General features: G+C 36.1%; 1 protein-coding gene and 2 pseudogenes across 2 annotated transcripts in view; 1 reads left to right on the top strand and 2 right to left on the bottom strand.

Moving 5' to 3' along the window:
• The window catches only part of LOC143530282 (structural maintenance of chromosomes protein 3-like), a 48,788-nt pseudogene extending 48,684 nt beyond the window's left edge, over positions 1 to 104 (bottom strand). The window contains exon 1 of the transcript XR_013134828.1: positions 90 to 104. The product of XR_013134828.1 is annotated as a structural maintenance of chromosomes protein 3-like (transcript). The remainder of the gene's footprint in view (positions 1 to 89) is intronic.
• A 2,741-nt stretch (positions 105 to 2,845) lies between these two features.
• Positions 2,846 to 6,790, bottom strand: LOC143530273 (pentatricopeptide repeat-containing protein At5g16860-like; annotated as a pseudogene).
• Positions 6,791 to 8,530: 1,740 nt separating this feature from the next.
• On the top strand, positions 8,531 to 9,373 carry LOC143530272 (uncharacterized). Its single transcript, XM_077025853.1, has 2 exons — positions 8,531 to 8,809; positions 8,876 to 9,373. Exons 1-2 carry the CDS (start codon positions 8,531 to 8,533, stop codon positions 9,371 to 9,373), a joined length of 777 nt encoding a protein of 258 aa, XP_076881968.1.
• The last annotated feature ends 7,932 nt before the right edge of the window (positions 9,374 to 17,305 follow it).

The following is a 17,305-nucleotide window of genomic DNA, read 5'->3' as shown; positions in this document are numbered from 1 at the left end:
GGAGTTTGAAAAGTAAATTAAAGATAACATATTGAAACACATGAAAATTAAGGTACGTACGTAATTAAAAGAAGTAAAACAATAACTACCTGTTTTATGTACATTCTGATGCATGTACTTGGCCTGGTCAAACCTATATATAGATATATAATCATAATGAAAATGAATATGCATATTCATATATAGCTAACAGCAAGATATAATCTATAAACTATAATCAACGTTTTTAAACAACAAACAGCCACTACCTTGTTCTTTTCAAAGTATTAAATATGAATCAACAATAGCATACATGAAACTAAAAATGTATGGAACTAACTCGTGGGAGAAGAAGAAGAAGAATAATAATAATATTAATAGGAGGCAGGCGGTGATATTTTTCATAGATAAAAAAGGGTCAATCTGAGTAATTTTTAAATTCTATTGGTAATTAATTAGTTATCTACTTTTACTTATATAATGAGTTTATCCCTAAAATGAGTTGAGAGGAAAAACTAATTATCAAAATAGATGATTTTAAAAATATTTATCAAAATTATTATTTTTTGATTTATTCTTTTTCTTTAATAATATATTATAATTCATTCGGATTTGCGATTAATCACCAATTAATAGTTGGTTTTTCCTCTCAACCCATTTTAAGATAAATCTTATTACATAAGTGGAAGTAGATAATTAATTATGAATTAAAAATCTAAAATTTGATTCATTTTGTGTTGTAATCGGGTGAATTTGATCTGTATTTGTTTGAATCGAATATCAAATCGAATACACATGTTGGGTTCTGTTATTATTGATAGTTGGGTTTGGTAATTCAAGTACGGCTTAATCGATGTTCGAGTAGCTTTTGGTCGGATACAGTAATTGAACACTGCACTTAATCTGTGTTCAAGTACAACTTAATTGTTAATCCGATACAGTAATTGGGCCAGTAACACACCATCAATAACATCTTCAACTCTACTAAGGAAATAATCAATCGAAACAACAAACATGAAACATGCGACGATTACTGGAGACAAAATAAAAAATTTGATTCACAAACTTTGGGATGCCTTATTGAAAAGCACTTTTGATAAAAAGGACTTATTAACTTTTCTAAAAAATCACAATCTTATAACTTATCAAAAGCTCCTTATTTACAATATATGATAAGTTAAAACACAAAAGGTATCATGACTTTGTCAAACTCCTTATCAACTTATCAACTTTAAAACAACATAAATAAGCAACCCCAAACACCCCGAAAAACAACAATGTTTAAACTCCAATTTGATGATCGATAAATAGTTTCCCCCCAAACATAGAAAAAGCTACTTATATAACAAAGCAACACAGCTTTTTGCAAGCTCCTCTAAAACTTCCAAAGAGGGTCGCCTATTTTGACATGACAATTGCTTTGTGTTTTTATATTTTATTTTTTCCACTTGGCACTTCACAAAACCATTTTGCAATTGGTTCTTAATTGGGTTACGGAACGGTTTTGGCAGGATCCGATGGCTATCTTTTAACCCGAATCCACCCTTCCCAGTTAGGTCTTCGGCCGCTTTTTTTTCTAACACATATTTGAATCTAAACCAGGATGTGTACCCGTGCTTCACGGCTTGGGCGTGCAGTTGCGAGTTGTTGCTAGAAGGGAGTATCAAAATATTTATAATTTTCATTTCAAATTGTTTGATGAACATACATAGCTGCACAATTACGCCCTGTTTGCAGTGTGCACATTTAATATATATATATATATGTATATGTGTGTGTGTGTGTGTGTGGGCGCTCTCCGGGGGGGGATTGAAATTGCACTACTTTTGACGTTATTATACTAATTTCGTGAAAATAACGTTAAAAGCGGCAGAAGGTTAATCAGGCATCATGGTGACGTTGATAGCCGAAAGACAAGGGTGCATGCACTAATCTACATCATACCCTCCTCAGTACCTACCATAGCTTTGCTATTGGTGGGATTTACTGAGTACGATGATGATGATGACGACGACATAGGTGCACAATACTTGAAGCATTCATATGTTTTATTTTTTTGGTCTTCTTACATGCATACATTGCAATTGAAGCCTACACGGCTTTGTTTTAAAATGTTTTTAGCAGGGCATGTTTTTATTTGGATGGTCTTGGGTGGTTTGTGACCGAATGGTGTACTTTAACTTTAGTAAGAACATAGTTTGAAGTTGCTCAGTGTTGTGAAGTTGTTGTTTATGCTCAGCATTTCAACTGGTAAAAAAAGGTTTTACCAAATAACCAAAACATTTGGTTTGAGTTGTGAAAAAAAATAGGCACGGGCTAAAGCATATAAATACAGATCAATGGACAGTGCGTAATATTAACCCAATAATTTATTGATAACGTTTAACAGCGGTTCATGAAATTTATCTAGTTCATAAAATGAGGACATCTCTCTACTACGTCAGAGCTTATCTTCACAATTAAACATAAAATTATAACTCAAACTATATTAATCAACAAAGTTGAAGGATCAAGAATAGTAACTTCAATCTGAGTGGCAGAGTAATTGGTGTTAAAGTTGGCCTAAACAGTTAAACATAAAACTCATCTAACTACTTATTATAACAATTACACATTATTTGGGCATGTTTTCAACTCTTTTGTTACTACACGTCACAAAAACAGTAGCAACTCATGAACATAACCATCCAAAAAAACACCAGCAATGATTTAAACCGGCGAAGAAAGCTTGGATCCACCTGAGACAGATACAAATAAACCTCGAAGCTCCCTCAAAACAGGATTTGATTTCCAAACAAAGTTAGTGATAGCAATGCTTTAAGTTCATAAATCAGCAAAATAAACCGATATTCCATCCATCCATCCATCCATCCATACATACATATACACCAAATTTAAGTAGAGATGCGCGAGAACAATGGCAGCACTTGCACATAACTAACTTATGTATCACAGTTACAGTTCTCTACTTAAAATAAGTTCTATATTTAAAAACGCTGTATGTGTGTATGTATCATAGTCAGTATCTCATCTAAATCTGCAATTTCTTCACCAATAACCTTTGCAAGAGCAACAACCGTTCTTAAAATGATGAAACCGACTCGAATCCCTCAATATCACCTCATGATCAATAATACTCGATATATATGTAATTGCAACGTGACAATCACCACAAACCCTCAAGTTTTTCATGATCCTAATCGGCACACCGGGATCCGTTGTCAGTATCCCATAAGCAAGCGCCAACTTCTCACTATGCTTAACAAGAAACCCGCCTTTCTCCTCATCATCCACATCATGTAAAGCAAAATTCACATCAGGAACATAACCAAGAGCCTTAATTCTATACATCAAATCACTAAGAAGGTCATAATCTCTTTAGAACGCGCGTGCGTTTTATCCCCGACGTAAAATGTTACAGTCCCCGATTTCCCTTGAACCCAACTACACCCGGGCCTCTTTCTAATCCCGCTTTCTTTCATCAACGACCGAACCCGACTCACATCTCTCCAACGTTTAGCATTTGCATATATATTAGAAAGAAGTGTATAAGTTCCATCATTTTCACACCTTAATTCAACTAACTTATTACAAGCATATTCACCTAACTCTACATTCGTATGAACCCGACATGAACCGAGCAACGCGACCCACACCACCGGGCCGGGCTCCATAGGCATAGTATTAATAATATCCATAGCCTTGTTTAAATAGCCGGCCCGCCCCAAAAGGTCAACCATACACGCATAATGTTCGACACCGGGAACAATATTAAACTCACGTGTCATATTGTTAAAATACTCCAACCCTTTATCAACCAAACCCGAGTGGCTGCACGCGTAAAGCACAACCACAAACTTCACACGTCGGATTCTGCGTATCGGGTGCGGATTACATATCCGTGAACCTGCTTACCGACTCTTAAACTCGCGAGACGGGCACACGCCATTAACGCACACGATATTGTGAACACGTTTGGCTTTACGGGTTTGTTTTCTTTAACCATGTGTGAAAAGAGTTGTAACGCGTCGTTAGCCGAACCGTGTTGTGAATACCCACCGATCATCGCTGTCCACGTGACTACGTTTCTGTTAACCGGATCAACCTGGTCAAAAATCCTGCGCGCGAGAACGTCTGCTTTGCATTTCGCGTACACGTCGACCAATGAATTCACCACCATCTGTTCATCACCAGGGTCATTGTTAACAACATTAAGAACCTGTTTAATAACATAACAATGAATCTCTTTTCCATGAAGCAACGAACCCGCACACGCGCATCCGGATAGCAACGAAACAAGTGTGACAACATTCGGTTCCGAGCCAGAACCAACCATTTGTCTGAAAACATTAAGCGCTTCATATCCAAGGCCTCTTTGTGCACAACCAGCAATCACAGCACTCCATGTTACCACATTAAGCTCAACGTTCTCCATTTTCATCCGCTCAAACAAGCCAAGCGCGTCTTCAAATCTCCCAATTTGAGAAAGCCCGGTGTCCATCGCATTCCACGTCACCACATCCTTCACAGGCATTTCATCAAACACCTTGCGCGCATGTCCTATCAACCCACATTTGGCTTACATGTCCACAATCGCGTTACCAACGAACAAATCGCTTACAAGATCAGTCCTCATGGCGTAAGCGTGCACTTCCTTGCCATGCATAGACGCCTTAACCGAACCCAACACAGGCAACACGTTAACAAGACTAACCGCGTCCGGACAAAGTCTATTCTGACTGTAACCATTTGATTAATCAATTTTGATTAACCCTTTTTCTAATACTACCCGTCGTTTCACAAGATACCTACCTAAAATAGTTATGATAATTCGATGAAAGCCCACTAGCTGCCGACGCAACGTAAAAATCTCGACACGTGTCATGATGTTAGGTCGGCCCCAACGGAACATTCAGTGGCAGATCCAAGATTTTTATTCAATGAGTTCACTGTTTTAGATACTCCAATTTTATAAAACCGGACATGAAAAGTTTCGGGTCGATTCGACGGTTCGGGTCGGTTAAGGTTTATCACATAATAAAAGTATGATACAATAATAAAAAAATACATCGTCATTAGAAAATAGAAATACTTACAAACAAGGCTCGTGTTTTTAGAAATGACTTGGGACGAGGTTAGGTATTCTCGACCGCATACCCTATTATTAAAGTCCGTCCCATACCCCGCACATAACTTATCGGGTATTTGTCGGGTATACTCGCAGGTTCCGGGTTGACTCGTTAGTTTATTAAATATATGCCCCTTGGGTTCAGCTTTAGCATTCAAAAAATACAAGTTATATATATATAACTGGATTATGATACACGGATAGTTAAACATATTTTCTGAAAAAGGATAGATGGCTATAACACTTACCAAGGCATAGGTTATAAAAACTACATTGAATAACGGAAAAATACATGTAAACTATTGAGGTTCCAAGCTGCATAGGTTTTATCACTGCAGTGTATGTTGAAGGTATATATGTTTATGAAAAAAGGAAAACAAAATTGCTAAAATAGAGAATCGAACACAAGTTTTCACCATAGAAAAGCAAGGTGGTTACCACTAGACCTCAGTTTCAATTTGATTATGGATTCACTCACAAATTATATATGGGTTCACTTTCCTATTTTATATAGGTGATCTATATAAAATCCGAAACTCAATGGGTTCCCGTGAACCCGCACCTATGTAAGTAGATCCGCCCCTGGGAACATTAAAATGACCCTTCCATCGAATTTCTCTGAATTAAAAACAAAAGGGTTCGTCGCTTTTTTGCGCGGATTTCAACAAGACATGTCATTCATGGAAAATGAACACTATGGTTATGTTCTACTTGAAAAACTAAGCGATCTACTTGAAAAACTTCCATCGAATTTCTCTGAATTAAAAACAAAAGGGTTCGTCGCTTTTTTGCGCGGATTTCAACAAGACATGTCATTCATGGAAAATGAACACTATGGTTATGTTCTACTTGAAAAACTAAGCGATTTACACTGGATTTGCTCGATTTTGAGGAGACATAAAAAGATTAGATGAAGGTTGGTTATGGAGGTTTAGGGTTATGAAGTAAATATTACAGCAACTAAAATACAAAGTTATTGTACTTAATATTACTAAATAATATTAAAAAGAGAAAATTCCAATTTGCTTACCTGGGTTATATCGTCGGGAGATGGAATAACCACTGAAAACGAATTTGCGCATGATGCACACCTATGTTTCTCTGGCGGGTTTTTCTGACTCATGCTGTCAGTTGACTTAGCGTTGACTGTTAATGGTGAAGGGTAAAGTCGTCTTTGAACACGCTTTTCTCCCCTGATTCATTATAACCCCCGAATTAGGGCAATTTTCATTAGAAATTGAATTAGTGGCCAACGTTACATCATTGAACCCTCAGATTTTTCCTATCGTACTTCACATCTTCAGAAATCGCAGGTGAGCTCGTATTTTATTAGGCCGGACAGTGAGTATCGTGACCCGGAAGACCTATATGGTAACGTTTTACAGTTTGCTCAAACATTTTGGTTTTTTTCTTGTATGCTGTTAACGGGCTGAACGGTTGTTATAGGTGAAAATTTTTCACATGTGTTCACCATAAAACTTTTCCACGGAGGGTATTTCACTACCGGGGGGCAGCGAAGATACGAAGGGGGGAAGATAACTTACATCAATGAAGTTCAAGTTTCTGAATTTTGTAAAAGTTTGCTGGTTGGAATACTTTGTAAGTTACAATACGGTTGTGGTACAGCTTGTTCTTTTCATTACAAACAAACGCGTGTAAGTTTGGATTTGGGTTTAAAGCCATTGATTGAAGATTATCATTTTCAAGATGTTTGTGCTATGGTTAGAGGTAGTTATGGTGTAGGTAGTCACATTGTTGAGATTTTTGTAGAACATGGCACGAATAGTGGTACTGAAATTGTGGTATATGATTTTGGATTTGTACATGGTTTTGAAAGTATTCATGAAGTGAGTGGTGAAAGTGTCCATAAAGTGAGTGGTGAAAGTGTTCATGAAGTGAGTGTTGATGAAAATAGTTCTAGTGAGGGACATGGTAGTGATGAAGAGGAAGATGATGACGGTTATGATAGTGATTGATCACATGAAAGTGATCCTGAGTATACGGCTGCCTTTCAAACACCCTTGGAGGATGTACAAGTTGACATGAGGTTGTATAAAGCTATTGTAGATTTTGATGTGGATGTGGATGAGGTAGTAGGTGATCATATTAGTGATTATGATGGTTTAAATCCTTGCACGGATACCTATGAGAGCTCTGATGATGAGGGCTTGAGTGTCGTGAATAATATGCTAAGAAAGTTCAAGGGGAAGGAAAGGAATAATGATGATGAGTGTTCATTTTTTGTTGGTCAGTTAATACCATCAAAGGAAACATTGAATGAGATGGTTAAGAGTTATGCTCTTCATGGCAGAAGAGATTTGTATATCAAGAAGAATGATCCTTTAAGGTTTAGGGTGATTTGTTTGGGGACCAATCCGAAGTTGGTTGCTGGTGAGGGGCCAAATGTGACAAGTCAGGAAAACTTGAAGGTAAGAAAAAGGATATGAAACCCACTTGCCCTTGGACTATGCATATCTCAAGACAATCTGTTGAGGATAATTGGTGTGTGAATGCCATTCCAAAAAAACACGAGTGTCTTAGAAGTAGATCAATTGGTCTGTACACAATGTCTACAATTGCCAAAGAGATTGAGGTTGAGCTACAAACCACCCCCAACATAGCGGCCAAGGAATTGAAGGCCAAATTCCAGCAGAGGCATCAAATACAACTTTTTGAATCCAAGATGCGAAGAGCTAAGACAATAGCTCACCATAGGATGGTGACCACACCAAACAATACACCCACCTCAGATCCTATATTGATGAGCTTCTTAAAGCAAACCCAAGTAGTTCCATTAAATTAAATGATGAACCATGTGCTAACCCTAACCTTAAAACAAGGTAATTTAGAAGAATAAATGTGTGTTATGCTGCTTTGGTTAGAGGATTTAAATTGCTTGGTAGAGAACTTCTTGTGTTGGATGGTTGTTTTACGAAAGGGAAATACCCCGGACAGATTTTGACTACTGTCGGGACGGGTGGTAACAATTGCTTGTATCCTGTTGCCTTTGCAATAGTGGAAGCCGAATGCATAAACTCATGGAAATGGTTCTTAAATCTCCTTGGAGATGATCTTGACTTGCCTAATGACGCCAATTTCACTTTCATAAGTGACCAACAAAAGGTATGTACACTTAGCATATATTTTTGATAGGCAAACTCATGTACACTAATTATGCTGATTTGACTATTATAGGGACTTATTCAAGAAGTTGAGGGTGTTTTCCCTAGGGCTGAGCATCGGTTTTGTTGTAGACACATCCATGAGAACTTGAGGCAAACCTGGAGGGGAGATTTGTATAAAGGCTTGTTTTATAGGGCAGCATCAACCAATTCTGTCCCATACTTCAACATGGCAATGGAGGAGATTAAGAAAACAAAATCTTGATATGTTTCTCTGGCTTAGTGACATCTCAACAGCAAGATGGTCAAGATCACATTTTTCAGGCAGGGAAAAAGTGATATGCTGCTGAACAACCTTTGTGAATCTTTCAACAAGCAACTTGCTGGAGCAAGAGACAAGCCGATCATTACATGTTTGGAGTATATTAGAGAGTATTTGACCATGCGGATTGTGAATGTGAAGAAGATGCAAGCCACTGCCAGGGGCCCATTAACACCGCAAGCAACAAAAGCATGGGATGAAATCCAAACAGAAGCAATCAAATTGACGGTTATGATGGTTGATGAAGTGACTTACCAGGCATCATTATTTGCCTTATTATGATATTACAACCAAACATTTGTTAATATGCAATTATGTTCATAGGTTAAAAGTCTGAGAAGCCAATGTGTGGTGAATGTGGAGGATATGACTTGCATATGCAGGAGATGGGACTTGACAGGTATGCCATGCAAACATGCGGTGGCAGCCCTATATGATATGATAGAAAATAACATGCCTGTCGGTCCATTGGAGAAGTGGGCTGATGAAGCTTACTGGTTAGACACTTGGAAGAAGGTGTATAACCACCAAATCAGGCCCATACCAGGCCCTGATATGTGGACACCCTCAAAATGCCCAACAATATTAACTCCGTCTAAACATCATACTCAGATTGGCAGACCGAATAAGAACAGGAAGAAGGCACTAGGTGAGAAGAAGGAATTGGCAGCTAGCAAGAAGAGGAAGATGAAGATTAAAGAGGTTCAGAATGTGTTTCCTGCAGGAGGCAGATTTACTAGGATGGGCCATGAAAAGAGTTGTGGAAGATATGGAGTTTACGGACACAACATCAGAACTTGCAGGGCACCAAGTCAACCATAATGGTGTGTTTGAGTAACATTGATGGTGTGTTTTTGAGACAATTTAAGTAAACCATCATGGTTTGTGTTTGAAACAATTTAAGACTTGTGGCATGTATGTTTGATTTGGGATATGATGGTTTGTATGTTATTTTGACAATTTGTGTTTAATGCTTTTAAAACTTGTAGTATGTAGTCAAATCATGCAAACATTACAAAACATTTAATCATGTCAATTTCAAGTAACACATTACAATACATTTAAAATGCAAACCAAGTACAATGCTACTTCCAATGACAATCATCATTTGACCAGTCAGAGTCCCACACTGGATTGTCTTCATATGGATCATGATAGTAATCTTCCTCTGGCTCACTGGTGTAGTCGAAAGCTGCTTTCAAAACCTCAAGGTCATAATCACACCCGGATCCATTTCATGTTCTTCACATAAATAATTCATCCTCTTGCACCAGATAAGCCATCAACTCATCTTCTCCCAATTGACATTCTTTGTCTTCCTTTTGACTTGCTTCATTGTCAAACTGCACTACATTCTCAATTTCATCCTCAACATTCTCAAATTCATCATTCTCATTTTCATCATGGCTGCAACATGACTGATAATGTGGAAAGTAAATAGATCAAACAAGAAAAGTAAATAGATGAAACAAGAAACTTTAAACATTTAACAACAACAACAAAGATTACATTATCCCATACTACAAATACGATGTTAACAACTAATCAATAAACACAAACATAACCAAAGAACAAAAACAAACTAATTCCTAGCAACATCTTCAAGCTTGTCACTTCTTTGGTTTTCATTCTTGCAAACTCATCTTTCTTGTTCATCATCTTCACCATTACTTGAATTACCTTTTCACAACTAGGGCATGTGGGATCTCAGCCCATTTTAGCCATCCACAACTCCCCTTATGTAATGGACTTAATATATCAACAAACAAACAACCCTAATTCGATTAACAGACTAGAACAATTACCCCTAAAATTGACCTAAGCCAAATTAAAGGAATCAGCATCGATTAACAGACTAGAACCCTAATTCGTGAGTAATTAAACACTTACACGGCACAATAATCGACGACCCGGGTTTGCATCGGTCCTGGATATCCGGTAACATATTGCGGCACCACATGGGCATCTCACATAAGAGTCATCTGCACGGGAAGGCTTGGAAGGTGATCCCGAGGAGTATTGACTTGACTTGGATTGAGACATCCGGTGTTAATCGATGAAGAAAGGAGCTAGCCGGATATAATACGGGGAACCGAGACAGCCGGAGATAATACGGGGAAAGAGGGGGAAAGTATTAATAATAGTGGTGCACGAGTAAGATAGTAATTTCGCATAGTTTTAACGAGTCAACGCTAAGTCAATTGACGGCGGGAGTCAGAAAAACCCGCCAGAGAAACATAGGTGCGCAACATGCGCAAATTTGTTTTCAGTGGTTATTCCATCTCCCGACGATATAACCCAAGGAGGCAAATTGGAATTTTCTCTATTAAAAAATATGATAATATACTAATACTATTACCTTATTATTTGCTAGATAGAAAAGTTATGCATGAAATGTGTTAGTTGCTACTTGGATTAAGTTTATAAGTTTAGAGATCTTGTGTGTGTTGAGTGATCATATAGGGTTGGACTTGAACGGAATCGCCAATGTGTTGTTGAAATTAAATAAACACATAAACAAGAAGATGACATTTTGAATGAATAAAATGTGTGAAATATTTGAAGTTGTACAATAACTTAAAATATGAACGGATTATTACTTGTGTACCATATAATGAGGACACGAGACAATTTGGAATAACCGATCTTCTGTTCTAAACGGTGAGTTTTCTCGTAAATCCCTTCGTTTTAATGATTTATAAATGTTTCTTTCTTTTTTTAGGACTAAGGGCTATATATGTTACAAATTGTGTTAAATGGGATGAGTCATGCAGTCATTCTGGTTGAAAAGGTGAGAATATTTTGATTTTGGTATGCATAAGAGTTTATCATAATGGTAGTCATACATGTGTTGTACTCTTTGCTCGTTTACAACTAACACGTTTTGTTTAAGAAATATATTGTTATGTTTTGGTAAAGTTGGAAATTCTAATCCCATTGAAAAGAATGGTGAATGATGGACATTCTCATTGATAAGAATGATGAATAAATAGATGTAAAGTCGAGAGTTGTTACATCCCAATTTTAAATTGAGAAAATCACAAACATTCGTGCTGAAAAAATTATTTTATCATATTTTTCAAGTAAATGAGAATTATGGAGGCATCGCGAGGGATGGATGGGATGGAACCGAAGAACGCGTGTGTTTTGATAATGTGGAACATGTTGACTTGTAATAATAATACTTTATGTATATTAAGACATGTTCACTCTAATGAATAAACTATCCCTTTTTAATATATTTAAGTGTTTTGATTCGTGATTTGGCTATCAACATATGTCATCGGCTGAAATTAACTTATTTAAGTCTTCCGCTGCTAAGATAAGATTTTCGGGGTGTGACAGGTATCTCAACGATCCATTTTCATTTATATTAAATTTTGTTATTTATATGAAATTACACGGTGGTTTGTAGATATTTCAAGGCCCTACTTCAATTTTTGATATTTCTTGAGGACTATGAACGTTTTGATGATGACTTCGCTAGGTTGTTGGAATAGTCATGTTGATTCATGAATTTCTAACCCCGTGTTTTCTTTTATTTTGTTATATTATTTCACAGCTCATTTTCATTTTCACTACTAATTTAATACTCACTGTTTATTTAAACTTCCATGATAAATCATGGATAATTCAATTTACTTATTTCATATTATTTATCACAATTTTGTGATAATCGGAAGATTTCTCGTAATTCGTGGATACTCCAATAACCCACCTTATATTATATGTAACAACTCGGATTTTCTCATTTAATACTTTGCAACCGTTACCCAACCTGCTTTTATGTTTGGGTAATTTTACCAATAAAATATCGCGTTTATCGAGTCATTATTATTTTTTTATTAATTTTTATTATATATATTTAATATATGTAAATATCTTTCAATTATGTGCATTTTCAACCCCAAACAATACTTTAACCCCTTTATGTATCTATATCTAAACTATAAGGACCAAGCAACAAAACTGATAACTATAATCCATCTAACCTGTTTACCCAAGCCTTATAACCGTATCCATGAACCAATTACCAAACCCGAGACTCGTTTAAATTTCTTGAAACCTTAATCTTTGCTCTAAATTAGGAATTGATCTGTGCGCTTGATTCCTCATGCTTAAATCGTTCACACCGACGTTGCTAATTTGGTAATGCAGATCTTTGTGATACGTATTGATTATTATACTATTCCGACTATAACCTAATTTGCATATTACCATCTAACGTCAATGATAACTCAATTAAACGTGCCCTCACAATCACAAATAAGCCGCGATCAAAACCCCCAAGGTTAATTTAATTATATTGACCTACGAGTGTTCGTTCTTCATCGATTTTTTGGCCGGCTGTCTTTATTCATATTAACATTCATATAAACATCTATTAAGGGTAATATTTTATATGGATCAGTTCGTCTAAGTGTCTGGATCAATAACCCTAAGGTTAATCGGCCAAACGATTTACGTCTGTATGTTTATAAATTTATGTTTCAAGCTTATGATCAACTAACACCCTAGCTCAGTTGGCTAGGGGGTGCGTGTTAAGGTTCTGAGTGGCTGGGCGCGCGGGTTCGAGCCACCCCAGCCCATTTTGTTTGTTTTATTTTTGGAAAACCTATTTGATTATTGTTTTTTAGACATTAAACCATTTGACTTATATTATAAATATTATAAAAATCACAATTAATCAGTATTTTTACAAAAACCGACATATCAACTAGTTGTTTTTCCAAACCTTTGTTAAAACCACACACACACACACACACATATATATAAGTATTAAGTTTATAAATGATTAAATAATACAGATTTAAAAAAAATTGGTTTAAAAATATATAATTAAATTATATAAATATATCTTATGGATTTAAAATAATTATTGGACATATATTTAGTATTAATTATTACGACTTTTATACTTATTAAGTAAAAGTATTTATATATTAATACTAATATAATTTTAATAAGCATTATAAAATAGACTTTAAATAAAATATTTTAACTCTTGAATACCCGTTCATTATCTCAACTCTTAAATCTATTAAATCCTTTCATAATCATTAGTATCTCTCATATTACTTTTACTTAGAACATTCCGTTGATACATCTCGACGAGCGTGATATTTATTATTGTTCTTATCGCACTCATTCATACCTTTGCTTAATTAATATAATAATAGGATGAGTGGTAACCTTAAAATAGATGGACCTAAAATTAACATGGATATATACTTTCCATGGAAGGAACACTACACTATCCATAGAAGGAACACTATGCTATCCATAGAAGGAACATTATACATTATCCATAGAAGGAACTCTATAAATTATCCATACGAGGAACACTGTATATAAGTTATTATTTAATGTCTATGTAAGGAGCTAATCACTTCCTTTGGTAACACGTGCAATATCCGAAGATCGTTCACGTACCGACAAGCTTTCATTCGTATCTATCACATATATCATATATGGCATACACTTACCATTTAAGGTAAATGTATTAACTGTCACATCGATTATGCACATAACTCCGAAAACATAACAAGGAATGGGGCTAGAAACTCACATGAACTCGGTTACGTTCACCGTTAACGGTTACTCCTTTCTTTAGCTGTGCGCGTCTAACTGTATAACAATTTTCACGTATCAATTAACTATCACTACCCATATCGCGTTTCTAGTCTAATTATAACCCTCAGCGAATGGGGGTCCGGGGGGCAGCGCCCTTGGCAGCGGGGTTCTAGGGGCGGCAGCCCCTAGCAGGGTTCAAGGGGCATGATAATATTTTATTGTTAACCTTTTAATCCTTTAAGGTATCTTTCATCAGTTAATAAAGTCCAAGAACTATTATGTAATTAAATACTTCTTTTCTAAGCCCATGTACCATTTCTATCATTATTTCAAAGTCTAATTCGTTATTCAGAGCACTGCCTGATTCGTTATCTGAACATAGCGAATTTGTGAAAAACTAATCACATGGTTCATTATCTGAACATATCGAATTGGTGAATAACGAATCACCTGATTCGTTATCTTAACATAACGAACCGGTGAGTGACGAATCACTTGATTCGTTATCTTACATAACGAATCGGGCACATAACGCATGACATGATTTGCTTATCATAACGAATTAGCGTCTGTTCTTATCCAGAATTTGACCCAGGGTCAAAGTCAAAATCGTCAAGAACACGAACTGGTCAACACATTTCAGATCTGCAATAAAACTTTGATTATTAACGAAATAACAAGATCTTGGTATCATTGGATTCGTCTAACTAGCGCCTACAAACCCTAAGTGCCCAATCGGTCAAATATTCATGTATAAGGATGCTTTAATTGATATATACATACGGCTCATTACAACAATCGATTAACCTATCAGATATTAATCAATTTCAGTAAGCTTTGTTTTATTGGATTCGTTTTTACCACAAATACTCAGATCTAGGATTATTAAACGGATCTGAACCTAAATGAACGATTTATAACTATAAACGTACCTTTAACGAGTCGGTTTACGAACACGGTCTAGTCTCGATGTTGTTTTGGTTCGTCACAAGATTGAAACACCAACAGGTTCGGGTTTTCACCTTCGGATCTTGGCTCGGGTTATAGGATGGTGTTTGTATGTGTTTTTGATAGTGTAGGCTATGGTGTAGAGATGGATAAAAATGGAAAGGATTAGGGTTTAAGGGGTATTTATACTCCCTTAACCCCATGGACCCAAGGCCCATCTTTCCTTTTTTATTCATATTTATTTCCATTTAATTAGCCTACTTAACCCATCTTTATTACTCTATTAATGCTCTACTAATTCTGTTAAAATTTTCCATTATTAACGAGTAATACATTAAATATTATTCTTGGAAATTTTGGGATGTTACACCTTATCTACTCTTCATTTTGAAAATACACACTCAAACACACACACACACACACACACACACACCTTGAATCTAAGAAATTGCAAGAACAAGCCTACACGATTCAAGAGAGTAACAAACGATCAAGATCTAATCCGTTTAGAGGTACGTTTTAAGATATAGTATTCGTTTAAGTTTGGCTCATTTAATAATCATCTAGATCTAACGAACATCGGGTTCCCTTACAAACCGAGATAAACGTATCAAACTTGGATCTACCAAGTTAAATCCTTGGTTTATAATAATAATAATAATAATAATAATAATAATAATAATAATAATAATAATAATAATAATAATAATAATAATAAGAAAGATTTGAACAGCTCGTAAAAGAAAGAAAGGAGCAGTGAAAACAAGTATACAATTGAGTTGAGTGGAGATATAATCACACGCGTGATGTAGCTGGGTGATAAATACATTGTGTGGTGTGTTTGAACTCGGTGGTTAATCCTAACACACACAGATTACAGATTTGAAATGTATATAAATAATTAACTTAAGGATCTGGTTCATTGTTACTCTTGATTATATGTTATATATGTATATACTAGTTGTACGTATGTGAACGATAATATTAATATGAAGATGAAGATTGAGAGAGAATTGGACAGCAATTCGTTAATGTAATCTCAAAACTTAAATTAACAGTGGACAGAAGCCACTATATATAGAAAATGGATCTAGTTCGTTACACATTCCGTAACGAACTAGCATCCACTTCGTTACATATACTTTAAGCGAAATAACTTAACGAAACACCCCCTGATTCATTAAACATCCTTAACGAATCAGGAGGGAACATACTTTAATCCTAGTTCGCTAAACATCCTTAGCGAACTAGACAATATTCTAACGAACTACACAAATATCTTAATAATTTATTACATAAATCAAACGACAAATACATTAACGATAAATACAAAGATTCGAGACGCAAAACCGTGTACTAACAGACACTCACTCGTCTTGAGCTCTTTGTCTTTACTTTACTTGAAGCGTTTGGACTGCCAATCTCTGCAACTATGAATCCCGTTCTCATAACATACACGCACCACACGTTGGAACTGCATAGCCAGATCATAGTCGTCATTGCGCTCGATCAATATCTTATTCTTGTGTAGCACGTCGTTGTCGGTCTCAGTTAAATTAACCAACCACATTGGATCGATGATCTTGATTAGCTCAGTCTTTAAACCTTTACCAAGGACAATGACGGCCTCACCAGTTCGGTTGTCGTAATACCAGCGGTTGAAGGATAAACACATGTGTTGGTTCATTGTCTTCACCGACACACGCTTCATAGTCTTCGGCGGCTTTACCTTAAGAACCAGCTTTCTCCATCCTGTTTTTGGATCGATCTCATCGATACGCTTGCGAATGGGAATTTGTGGTTTAAGATACTTAAAACCGTTGTTCACCTCAAACAACAAGTGTTGGTGAAAATGTTTTGCATGGTAGTCCTCACCACGATTAATAAATGGACGATATGCCAGAGTGCGTACATCCCATCTTGGTAATGAGAGAAGATCAGACATCCTTTCATAGTACTGAACGCCTTTATCCCAATACATTTTCAGTTCAGAATCATAAAGCCAAGAAATAATATCACCTTGCACTTTCGACACGGCCTTGAATGTAGTCTTCTGGTTGGCTTTGGCACGTGCAACAATTTGTTCTTTCCGTTCCTGATCCACATACCGAAATGCCTCAATGATCTTACTAGCTCTCTTATGTCTGAACCATCTAAGAATGTCATCATCAGTTGGGTTTTCAAGCGAGTCAAATCTTGTATCAACGAAATTCTTTCCTTTGGACGTCTTCT

The sequence above is a fragment of the Bidens hawaiensis genome, unplaced genomic scaffold, assembly GCF_021521415.1.
Source record: "Bidens hawaiensis isolate Kalapana, Puna unplaced genomic scaffold, B.hawaiensis_p1.1 tig00008883_1, whole genome shotgun sequence".
Taxonomy (NCBI): Eukaryota; Viridiplantae; Streptophyta; class Magnoliopsida; order Asterales; family Asteraceae; genus Bidens; species Bidens hawaiensis.
The sequence above is the reverse complement of the archived record's forward strand: the minus strand, read 5'-3'. Positions and strand labels throughout refer to the sequence as shown.